Source organism: Oncorhynchus clarkii, chromosome 14, assembly GCF_045791955.1.
Source record: "Oncorhynchus clarkii lewisi isolate Uvic-CL-2024 chromosome 14, UVic_Ocla_1.0, whole genome shotgun sequence".
NCBI classification, from domain to species: Eukaryota; Metazoa; Chordata; class Actinopteri; order Salmoniformes; family Salmonidae; genus Oncorhynchus; species Oncorhynchus clarkii.
The window spans coordinates 18,085,728-18,098,687 of NC_092160.1; the positions used below are offsets into that span (position 1 = coordinate 18,085,728).

Consider the following 12,960-nt stretch of genomic DNA (forward strand, 5'->3'; position numbering starts at 1 on the left):
CATGTTAATGTCATCGTCACCAATCAACTGCATTACAGCTAAAAAACAACTTTGACTACCATCAACGAACGGGAGTTATTATTTAGAAGTCTCTTCTTCTAAACCTGAAAATCAGACATAAGTAAGCACATTGTGGGCCTGTTTACAATACACAAATCATGACGGTTCTGACGAATATCCACTTTGTTCAATCAGATCTATTGAATGTGCGCCAATCTGGTCAATGGAACAGTCTGCGTTCCATTGACTCCTTTACCTCATCTATAGCGAGATGACCATGGTGCTCATTTCATTTTTAAAAAGGAGGGTGTGTATACACTCGAAATAATGAACAAAGCCCTCAAAGTTGTGAAACATACCATGTTAAGGAACTCATTCAACTCTGCTTCTATATAAAGAACACAATAAGAAAAGTCAGAGGTAATCAGTACAGTCCTATGGGTATCAAGGGACAACACCAAACAAAATGTGATAAGAATTTTTTTTTTAAATGAACTGAAATTGAATTGACCAAATAAAACAAAACATCAAAATGTATTAAATGTCTCATTAATTGGAACATAAAACAGGCCTGTCCATAAGACAACCAAGTGTCGAACATTTGAATCAAAAAATACTGGATTAACATATTCTTCATTGTGTTTGTGTTAGAGTGCTATGGTGAAAATGCATAGAAGGTGTACTTCGAGGAAACAATTTTGTGTCCTAAGCACAACGGGCCATGTACTTGTCAGGTTTCATAGGTAAAACTGATTCATCCAACTGTGCTCTGCCTTGTAAGATTTTAAGAGAAATGTGACTCGCATTTTAAGCTTATAAACCCAGGTCTCTCTCTACTGTCTCTATTCTCTCTTTACTGTCTCTCTCTATATATTGTATACTCATTAGACATACAGCTCAAGGCCCTCTATGCTCTACAACCACAAAAGCCCACTTCCAACTAAACAAATGTATCTTTCTTTCATTATTAAATAATTGTTACACATTGCCAAAATTGACTGACAATATGCAAGTATATATATCATATATAGTATGACACCTTTTGGGCCAGGGGTATTCTTAAAATTGACATACACACACTGACATTGTGACACAAAGTGGGAAACTTTAATTAATTTATCCCACAAATATTAAGATGTATCAATGTATTAACATTGTCGTTGAGACTTGGGTTGTTGGACAAAATAGACCATTTGCTCTGTTGATGACTCTTTGAGATCAACGGTGACCAAGCAGCACTACATCATAATGGACAACTCAATCTCTCTGTCTCCACTTCAAATGAGACTGGATCTCAGCAAGAGCTTGTTTTAATTAGCCCAGAATGGGCTCCACGTCAGTCCAAGATGAAGACAATTTGAAAAACATGGATTTTTGGAGCATCTCTCACCATGAAGAAGGGTCAAAGACAAAAATATGTAATCTGCAGCCGCAACGGGAACAATTAGGTTAATTCCTCTTTTGGAGTGTTTTCCTTCAAGGCACAGGAAAAAAAGAGGGAAAGGGGGTAAATGAAACAAAGGAGGACAATCTAGAAATCTTTTCTCTCTCGTTTTAGAGAAACGCCAGTTGATGTGATTATTGAAAAACATCTAGCCAATTGAAGTATGTGAGACTTGCAATCAAAAAAAGTCTAATATGCAGATAATTTGTCTAATTTTAACAGAGATCCTCTAGAAGATCTTGGAGAGCAACTTGATGTTGACTGCATGTGGAACCACCCAGTTGAAAGCCAAGATTTCAACTCGGCTAGCAAACAACACCAACAAATCGCTCCCTATTTTTTGGAATGAAGGTCCCAGCATCCAAACGGTTTTGAACAGTCAATTCTGGCTTTGAAAATGTCTTACTTTTTTCGTCACACCCAATAAATTATATATCAGCAACAAAATTCAGTGCAACTTTACCTTAATAATAACATAGGATGCGTCTGAACACAGACCGGCCTACGACTCGCCAACCCACGCCACTACATTGCCTTTGATGACATCAGTGATCTCGCAGTTGAGCTTGTTGAGACGACCATCCAGGATGAAGATAGACTCTCTGGATGGGGTCATGAGGTACTGTCCGAAAAGTCCACTGCCAGTCATCACGCGGTTCCTACTGCTCCACGGCCAATCGGAAGTCTTGGTGGCCTCCTTCAGGCTCTTGATCATCTTCACATTGCCTGTGCTCAGCTCGACGTACAGAGAGTCTGTTTGGCGTCCCGAAGTACCAAAGATGTTGTACTGGTGAACCTCTGTGAACGACGGCTGGAAGGCCACGTCAGACAGGTGGAGGTTGGTGTGGATGTCGAAAGGTTTGCCAATCTCCCCGCGCACCGTGATCTGCTGGATCCTCATCAGGCCATCGTGGTCGTCCACCGTGACCAGGTAGTGACTGTCCGGGGACACATACGGGGTGCCGGTGACGTCCCCGTTGGGTCCAATCACAGAGTCTGTCACACTGTCCACAATGAGCTGGGGTTGGGTGGCGCCTGTGGAATCAGGCCTGCAGTTGACAAAGTAGTAGCCGCCAAGGTGGGAGTAAGCCAGAGACTTGGGGATGCAGTTGTACTCGCGCAGGCTGATGTTCTTGACTGACGACGTGGTCTCCAGGTTGATCTTGTGGAGTGCCGGTTCATTTCTGTGGAGGACGATTCCAAATCTAGACAGAAAGAAGACATTTTGAATGTTAATATACTTGTTCACATGTTTTTGTGGCAAACATAAAACAAATATACGCACTTTAGAGGGTCGACACAAAAAAATTATTTTATGCCTATTTATTAATGAATGAATGAATGAATTATTTAATACCTACAGGCTTGAATTCATTCACATGCTTCCTGATTTCACATTAGATTAGAAATCATGCAAACTTCACCACGACTACAGTTACAGTACATTTACAACTGTGGAGAGTAGAATTACATTTATGCTTGTAAAGAGAAGTACTAGGTCTGTTATCCTCACGACTATTGAATAGGTGCACATTTTCCCCGCTTACGCTGTCATGAACATCTTAACAGTGACAGGGCCTGCCATTTCCACCACCTCTCCTATTATTATACTCTGTATTGACTAAATAGTTTTGACAGAGGGGTGTGAGAATCTCTTAGCTACAATATCTCAGTTCCTCAAAGAAAATGCCTTTAGATTGGTTTGAGAAGAAGAGCGGGGTGGATACGGTCTAGACATTTCACATCAGTGGCCATTTTCTTATCGACTCAGATGAGCAATCTCTGCATGCGGAGTTGAAATTGTCTGCCCTATGCTTCATAGTAATAGATTTCAATGTGCATATTAATCATTGAAAATACTATATTATACATAAAAAATTATATAGTGATAATGACACATTAGAATTATCTCTTTAAAGTCTGGAGGGAGAAAGTGCGGGGCTGACAAGGCTCAATTAAATCTGAATGCTGTCTGATTAATTCTGACATGCACTTCAATCTTGGTATCATCCATCTTCTTTTATGCAATTTTAAACGCCCCCGCTGTCTGTTCATGTGGACAGAAATTCACGGTTAGAGAGTGATGGAGCACATTATCAGCACTGTGAAGTAAAGCATTGATCCAGAGATTGTATAGTCCATTTGGGAAGCTAGGGCTGGGGACTTCGTCATCAAATGGACTAATGGTTGACGTGAACTAGGTGCTGCATTGGGTTATAATGAGATAGGAGGGACTGCCATGGTCCATTGCCATGGACTTGATCTTTTGATATATAAATAACCTTTAAAAATGTACTTTGGGAGTTTCTCCAACTTCCAACACAGAATCCTCAGGAATTCTTCCCAGTGAGCATTTTATCCCACGACGAGCACTGTTGAATAAAAAATAAATCACACCCACAGGGAGCGAAGTGAATTCAAAGGTAACACATTAAAAAAATCGTTATAATTTGATCAATGAGAGAAAGAGAAGAAAGGAAAGGAAAATACAGTTGCTGGTAGACTCCTGGTAGGGACAAAGGAGTACTGTGTCAGTGCAAGCAACTATGAATAGAATGAAGTGCCATGAGAACATATCATTAGTATAGTGTACATTGTAGGACATCCCTAGTCCCCATGATAAATGTCCTTACTCTCCACAAATGTGTTAATTAGGACAGATCAGTGAATTGAACACATATACAGTGGTATAAAACAGAGTGCTTGATATATGAAGGTCAATATGACAATTTTTCCTTCAGCTTAATTTTATCTAAAAATAAGTAGTCCTAAAGTTTGGTTGGAAAAGTAATCAAGAAAAATGGACTTGTTTACTTTCTTTATGAACAGTAAAAGTGACATTTGGACTGGCTTTGCTTGTAAACCCATATCATATAACAACACATTGAGCAAAATACAAATTGCCAGTTGTTTTTGTTGTTTTGTTATCAGCATGCCTCCCATGGGTACACTATGCAGATTTTTCCAAATACTGTGAAATTATGTGAAAAGTAACACTTGTGTGTTGAGTTATGAGCTGTATACTTTGTTGTACTTTTGATTTCATACTTTATAATAGTTTGCAATAGTTAGCTTTTTTGTTAATTGGAACTCCATTCATAAACAGAGGAAATTAAAGTTGTTGTTGCTAATGGGAGAGAACACCAAAAAACATGGCTACTAATCTTGTTGCTATTTCCATTAGGCTTACTGTACAATTAATATCAAATTGACAAAAAGTAAGCCAGTGCAAGATGTATACCTGCTATAGAAGAATATCACAGAGTTTGCTTACTAGCAGAATGGAGTGAAGTTTAGTCAGTTATTTTAATGAATGTGAGCCCCTAAAGAATCCCTGAGGCGACTCCGGGATGCTGGCCTTCTAGGCAGAGTTACTCTGTCCAGTGTCTGTGTTCTTTTGCCCATCTTAATCTTTTCTTTTTATTGGCCAGTCTGAGATATGGCTTTTTCTTTGCAACTCTGCCTAGAAGGCCAGCATCCCGGAGTCGCCTCTTCACTGTTGACGTTGAAACGGGTGTTTTGTGGGTAAAATTTAATGAAGCTGCCAGTTGAGGACTTGTGAGGCGTCTGTTTCTCAAACTAGACACTCTAATGTACTTGTCCTCTTGCTCAGTTGTATACCGGGGACTCCCACTCCTCTTTCTATTCTGGTAAGAGCCAGTTTGCGCTGTTCTGTGTAGGGAGTAGTACCCCGCATTGTATGAGATCTTCAGTTTCTTGGCAATTTCTCGCATGGAAAAGCCTTCATTTCTCAGAACAAGAATAGACTGACGAGTTTCAGAAGAAAGTGATTTGTTTCTGGTCATTTTGAGCCTGCAATCAAACCCACAAATGCTGATGCTCCAGATACTCAACTAGTCTAAAGAGGGCCAGTTTTATTGCTTCTTTAATTAGCGCACAGATTTCAGCTGTGCTAACATAATTGCAAAAGTGTTTTCTCATGATCAATTAGCCTTTTAAAATTAGCTAACAAAACGTGCCTTTGGAACACAGGAGTGATGGTTGCTGATAATGGGTCTCTCTCTGTAAGGCTTTGTAGATATTCCCCAAAAAATCTGCCGTTTCCAGCTGCAATAGTCATTTACAACATTAACCATGTCTACAATGTATTTCTGATCAATTTCAGGTTATTTTAATGGACAAAAATATGCTTTTCTTTCAAAAACAAAAACATTTCTAAGTGACCCCAAACGTTTGAATAGTAGTGTATATACTAGGCAGTGTCAGAGTAAGGCCCAAAAAATTGTCAAAAACTCCGGTCACCCAAGTCATAGACTGTTCTCTCTGTTAACACACGGCAAGCGGTACCGGAGCTTCAAGTCTAGGTCCAAAAGGCTCCTTAACAGCTTCTACTCCCAAGCCATAAGACTGCTGAACAATTAATCAAAAGGGCCACACAGTCTATTTCAATTATCACCCCCCCTTTGTTTTTACACTGCTGCTACTCTCTGTTTATTATCTATGCATAGTCACTTTACCCCTACCTACATGTACAAATGACCTCCGATTCCCCCTGTATATAGCCTTGTTATTGTTATTTTATTGTGTTACATCACATTTTTTTTAACTTTAGTTTATTTAGTAAATATTTTCTTAACTCTATTTCTTGAACTGCATTGTTGGTTAAGGGCTTTGTAACTAAGCATTTCACATTCAGGTCTACACCTGTTGTATTTGGCGCATGTGACTTTTTCAAAATTTGATAAGCATGTAAAAAATGATTATGCACTGCTTATGAATTGATTATGTAAGGGTTATGAATTTGCCATGTATGTATGAATATGTCATGTATAGGTATGAATGTGTTATGTATGGGTTAATAATGTCCTTATTTCTAACCATCCTCCAATATGAAAACGTATGTATATTAAATAATGTATATTTAATAATGTATGTTAAATCATGTATATTTAATCATGCATATGAACACTGCAATGTCTACCGACAGACTCTTACTGGCCATTGTCCATTCACAGACCTAAACGTAAAAACATGACATACAATACAGCCAACAAAACTTTCAACCCTGTTCGGCTCACCACCAAGCGAAGTAGACACAACAGCACAAAAGATTGGAACGGAATTGAAGTCCAAGACCTCAATAATAGAGTCGGCAAAAACATTGACTAGAGACTCCATGTGCCCTAAGATCACAATCAAGGGGCTCTTGTAAGCAGCGTTATCAGACGTTTCCAAGGGATAGGGTGTTTAAAAAGGCCTTATGCACAACACCATATCCTTGGCATCCATTCACAACTCCCCAATGCCCCCAGATGGTTTTGCCTGGCAAATCTAAAAGCCTCCAAAGCCTTTGTATATTGTGATGTTTAGTGCCCTGGACTCCAGTTTTGTGCAATGAGGTACACTGACTGCATATTGGTTTGGGGGAGTTTTGGGGCACACCCACAATGGATCGATCTTGGCTGAGGCTAATGGAGTTATTTAGCATGAAAAGCTATCAGTAGGTGTGCTCGATTGAGTTTAATCTGTCCAAAGTGGGCAGGGTTTGTTTGCCATTGGACCTAAAGGGTGAGAGTCCGCCTACCTATCACACCTTGGGAAGTTCAATCTTGTTCAATCTAGTGCACATAGGGCAATGTGTACATGTGTTATGTGTGTGTGTGTGTGTGCATATGTGAATGTGTGTGGGTTTGGTGTGAGAGTGTCAGTGTAGTGTGTTTGAGTGAGTGTTTGTATACAGTGACCTCCAAAAGTATTGGGACAGTGACACAGTATTGGCTTGAAATGATACAATAACTATGAGGTTAAAGTGCAGACTTTAATTTGTCAGATTTAATTTGAGGGTATTTTTATCAATAGCTGGTGAACCATTTAGAAATTACAGCACCTTTTGCACAGTCCCCCCATTTTAGGGGACCAAAATTATTGGGACAAATTCACTTACAGTACCAGTCAAAAGTTTGAACACACCTACTATTTGAGGGTCTTTCTTTATGTTTACTATTTTCTACATTGTAGAATAATAGTGAAGACATCAAAACTATGAAATAATACAAATGGAATCATGTAGTAACCAAACAATTTTTATATTTGAGATTCTTCAAAGTATTCACCCTTTGCCTTGATGACAGCATTGCACACTCTTAGCGTTCTCTCAACCAGCTTCATAAGGTAGTCACCTGGAATGCACTTCAATTAACAGGTGTGCCTTGTTAAAAGTTAATTTGTGGAATTTCTTTCCTTCTTAATGCGTTGTAGCCAATCAGTTGTGTTGTGACAAGGTAGAGGTTGTGCCCTATTTGGTCAAATACCAAGTCCATATTATGGTATTAACAGCTCAAATAAGCAAAGAGAAATTAAAGTCCATCATTACTTTAAAGACATGAAGGTCAGTCAATCCAGAAAATGTCAAAAACTTTGAATGTTTCTTCAAGTGCAGTAGCAAAAACCATCAAGCTCTATGATGAAACTGGCTCTCATGAGGACCGCCACAGGAAAGGAAGACTGCTGCAGAGGATAAGTTCATTAGAGTTACCAGCCTCAGAAATTGCAGCTCAAATAAATGCTTCACAGAGTTCAAGTAACAGACATCTCAACATCAACTGTTCAGAGGATTCTGTGTGAATCAGGCCTTCATGGTCGAATTGCTGCATAGAAACCATGACTGAAGGACACCAATAAGAAGAAGAGACTTGCTTGGGCCAAGAAACAAGAGCAATGGACATTAGACTGGTGGGAATCTGTTCTTTGGTCTGATGAGTCCAAATTTGACTATACTGTATGTCTGAAAGTAGTCAAAAGTTTAGGATTCGGTCCCATAGTCCTAGCACGCAATGACTATATCAAGCTTGTGACTCTACAAACTTGTTGGATGCATTTACTATTTGTTATGGTTGTGTTTCAGATTATTTTGTGCCCAATAGAAACTAATGATAAATAATATATTGTGTCATGTTTTGTCACTTTTTTTGTAAATAAGAATATAATATGTTTCTAAACATTTCTACATTCATGTGCATGCTACCATGATTATGGATAGTCCTGAATGAATCGTGGATAATAATGAGTGAGAAAGTTACAGACGCAAAAATATCATACCCCCAAAACATGCTAACCTCTCACCATTACAATAACAGGGGAGGTTAGCATTCACTAATGTATGCTAGTTGTGAATTCCATACTGTAACTAGCTAGATCACTTGGCGTGTGCTGCACAACAGTGATTGACTCACAAAACTCTGGTCTCTCTTCGTTGTGTGCTTGTAAACAAATGTGACTGGGGACTAGCGCTAAGCTTCATAATGAAAAATGATGTGATTGGTGACATGAAGAACCCAATCCGCAGGTATTTACTTAAAAAGTAGCTACAAATATTCACATTTATAAAAATAAAATAAAAAACGTATAATAAATAGTTAAACAGTGATGACGCTATTGAAAAACCATCCAATGGATATTTCTGAATACCCCGGTATACGGTACATAAGGTAAACACCCCAAGCCTAGTTAATTCTGCATTTCACGTTAAAGGAGAGATCAAGGGAGTTCACTAAGTGAAACTTTGGCTTGTGGAGACACCAGTGCTTTCACAAAAAATAAATACAATATTTTTAATCTAGCAAGTACTCGGGATAGTCATTATTTCTTATTAGCATGGCGTCATGAATGAACAAGAACCAGCTAATACTGGGGCGTAAAAGGATCAACATAGTTAGGGATGTATCCCAACCGAAATATGTAATGGGCAATTACACCGTAACAGAGTGATGCTGAGACTCCGATTTATCACTTAAACATTTATGCCAATGAAAAACAAATAATTACAAAGTTAAACAAATCAACTCTATGCATAAGGATACACATTTATTTGAGGAACAGTGCAAATGCAAATTTTGCTAACAGATTGATGGCACCAACAGCACACACCATCATTCTGTTACCAAACTTTGCATCTGAACTGTTCTTCGAGTATGGTTTACTTTGCAATCATTGGTTTTTGTTTGACATACATTTGAAAGTGAAAAATCTGAGTCTCAGCATTACTCTGTTACCGTGGAATTTCCTTTACGCACACATATTAGGCCACGTACTGTAATTTCTGGACTGTAATAATCCACCTCTGAGATACATCAAAAATATACAGCTGGGATCAAAATTAGGTTTAATAAAATACATATTTTTGTTTCTTTTCAGAAAGTTCTACATCTAAGAGATCGTGGTGTTTGGCTATCTAAACATACAGTTGAAGTCGAAAGTTTACACACACTTAGGTTGGAGTCATTAAAACTAGTTTTTCAACCACTCCACAAATTTCTTGTTAACAAACTATAGCTTTAGCAAGTCGGTTAGGACATCTAATTTGTGGATGACACAAGTAATTTTTCAAACAATTGTTTTCAGACAGATTATTTCACTTATCATACACTGTATCACAATTCCAGTGAGTCAGTAGTTTACATACACTCAGTTGACTGTGCCTTTTAACAGCTTGGAAAATTCCATAAAATGATGTAATGGCTTTAGAAGCTTCTGATAGGCTAATTTACATCATTTGAGTCAATTGGAGGTGTACCTGTGGATGTATTTCAAGGCCTACCTTCAAACTCATTGCCTCTTTGCTTAACATTATGGGAAAATCAAAATAAATCAGCCAAGACCTCGGAAAAACAATTGTAGACCTCCATAAGTCTGGTTCATCATTGGGAGCATTTTCCAAACGCATGAAGGTGCCAAGTTCATCTGTACAAACAAGTACGCAAGTATAAACACCATGGGACCACACAGCCGTCACACCGCTCAGGAAGGAGACGCGTTCTGTTTCCTAGAGATGAACATGCTTTGGTGCGAAAAGTGCAAATCAATCCCAGAACAACAGCAAAGGACCTTGTGAAGATGCTGGAGGAAACAGGTATCCAGCAAGGAAGAAGCCACTGCTCCAAAACTGCTATATAAAAGCCAGAATACAGTTTGCAACTGCACATGGGGACAAAGATCATACTTTTTGGAGAAATGTCTTCTGGTCTGATGAAACAAAAATTTAACTGTTTGGCCATAATGACCATCGTTATCGTTGGAGGAAAAAGCGGGATGCTTGCAAGCCGAAGAACACCATCCCAACCGTGAAGCACGGGGGTGGCAGCATCATGTTGTGGGGATGCTTTGCTGCAGGAGGGGACTGGTGCACTTCACAAAATATATGGAATCATGAGGAGGTAAAATTATTTGGATATATTGAAACAACATCTCAAGACATCAGTCAGGAAGTTAAAGCTTGGTCGCAAATGGGTCTTCCAAATGGACAATGACCCCAAGCATACTTCCAAAGTTGTGGCAAAATGGCTTAAAGACAACAAAGTCAAGGTATTGGAGTGGCCATCACAAAGCCCTGACCTCAATCCAATAGAACATTTGTGGGCAGAACTGAAAAAGCATGTTTGAGCAAGGAGGCCTATAAACCTGTCTCAGTTACACCAGCTTTGTCAGGAGGAATGGGTCAAAATGCACCCAACTTATTGTGGGAAGCTTGTGGAAGGCTACCCGAAACGTTTGGCCCAAGTTAAACAATGTAAAGGCAATGCTACCAAATACTAATTGAGTGTATCTAAACTTCTGACCGACTGGGAATGTGATGAAAGAAATAACATCTGAAATAAATCATTCTCTCTACTATTATTCTGACATTCTTAAAATAAAGTGGTGATCCTAACTGACCTAAGACACTAAATTTTTACGAGGATTAAATGTCAGGTATTGTGAAAAACTGAGTTTAAATGTATTTGGCTAAGGTGTATGTAAACTTCCGAATTCAACTGTAAATTCTGATTACTTTTCTGTGTTTTTTAGCAACCCTTTCAGGCAGATCTTGGTGGACCTAATTACAACTAGGGCTAGCGAACGCAACTCGCCGGGAGACTGTTAACATTCTTAAATCCCGGAGACCTCCTGCTTGGAACTTGGCTTCCTCCACCTCTCCAACTTGGTAATGTGCCAGCCTTCTGTATCAAGTTAAGCTTCGGAGTCTCGGTGAGTGTCCGTCAAAAGCGCATGGTCCAAATCAATCTGCTCTGCATATGTCGACTCTGGTTCAGTGAACGCGCCCCACCCGCTTATCCGAGGCGAGGGGGAGGGGGTGATTTTCGGGAATTAAACGACTGTCTTTAGATTCACTCTCAAACACCGACACTCTCGCACACACACACCCACACACACATGCACACACACTGACTCTCTCACACACACCGACACTGACATACCTGATGTGATTAATGATGAGGCTAGCGGCAGGAATGAAGAAATCATCCACCCTATCAAAGTGTCTGCCGACTGGCTGGGTGTGGACGGTATGGTGGGACACACTCCCGCTGGCCTGATTGATCACCTAGCACCAAACCAGGAGAGAGGGAGGGGAGGGGAACGGAGAAGAAGAGGGGGGAGATATTTAACATGAGCCACATGAATTATTCACTGTGTTTGCCTCCTGTATCGCCTCTGACACAAACTCACACTGCTAGGAGAGGCCCTGTGTGTGTGTGTGTGTGTGTGTGTGTGTGTGTGTGTGTGTGTGTGTGTGTGTGTGTGTGTGTGTGTGTGTGTGTGTGTGTGTGTGTGTGTGTGTGTGTGTGTGGCGCCCACAGGCAGGCTAGTCTTAATTATGCCTCAATGCACTAGAGAGACTGGCACCTCCTAACAACCCAGCAGCAGTGCTGGCTAATAACTTGTATCGAGCTGCAAACAGAAAATGCCACCTGGAACTGTGCCATCTGGGAAAGGGTTGTTGACAAAACTTGGATTGACAGTTGAGAATGTGTCCCAATGGAAGAATAGTAATTATTAGAAGGCACATCAATTGTAAGGCACATCACAATAATTTGACACCCTCTCATAACATATATATATATATATATATATGTATTGTCAATAAACAGTGAGTTACACTAAACATTATAGTATTTGACATAAATAGGCTTACTTTAGTATCAAGAAAGTATCAAAACCAACACAATGTATTGTATTTTGGTGTGATATCAAACAGTTACCTGCAGAGTGGGGAAGTTCCTCTCCATGTCTCCCCAGCTGAGGACCCACACCTGGTCATGGGATTTGTCATAGTGCAGTTTCACTGGGTAAGGGTCGGTGCTCACTGTCTGAAAGCACACACAAGAATAAACCTCATATAGCACAGCTCTTCCTCAGTCTCATCACGCTTTAGATTTCCTGGCGTGCCAGGTGGACTTTTGGGAGTTTTGCATTGGTCTCATCACGCCAGGCGGGTTCAATTAAGCACAGCTTGGTACAAGCACAACTATTTGAAGCCATGACTGCACTTAAGAGCAACTGAGGAAAATTCAACACCGTTTTTGAACAGATATACATTTGACGGTCAGCACAGCCCATATCAAAACTTTCCTCACTTGCTAATGCATTGGATTTGACAGGAAGAATCCAGTTTTCCTTTTTAACAAGATAGAAGGGAGGCTCGCCTTTTTTATGTATGAGTTGTTCGGAGGTGGAGCAGCATTTCAAATCGAGCGGTAACAGTGGCAATTGCTCTACAA

General features: G+C 39.8%; 1 protein-coding gene across 3 annotated transcripts in view; it reads right to left on the reverse strand.

Annotated features, from left to right (window-relative positions):
- Nucleotides 1–1,390: 1,390 nt before the first annotated feature.
- The window catches only part of LOC139366368 (follistatin-related protein 5-like), a 187,083-nt gene continuing 175,513 nt past the window's right edge, over nucleotides 1,391–12,960 (reverse strand). For 2 of the 3 annotated variants that reach the window (XM_071103777.1, XM_071103778.1), the window contains 3 exons: nucleotides 12,442–12,549; nucleotides 11,659–11,783; nucleotides 1,817–2,649 (listed from right to left, as the gene is read on the reverse strand). In XM_071103777.1, the coding sequence (XP_070959878.1) occupies nucleotides 1,947–2,649; nucleotides 11,659–11,783; nucleotides 12,442–12,549 (936 nt within the window). In that variant the 3' untranslated portion in view covers nucleotides 1,817–1,946. Of the gene's footprint in view, nucleotides 1,475–1,816; nucleotides 2,650–11,658; nucleotides 11,784–12,441; nucleotides 12,550–12,960 lie in introns of those variants that run through there. The other variant, XM_071103776.1, reaches the window with a different exon arrangement.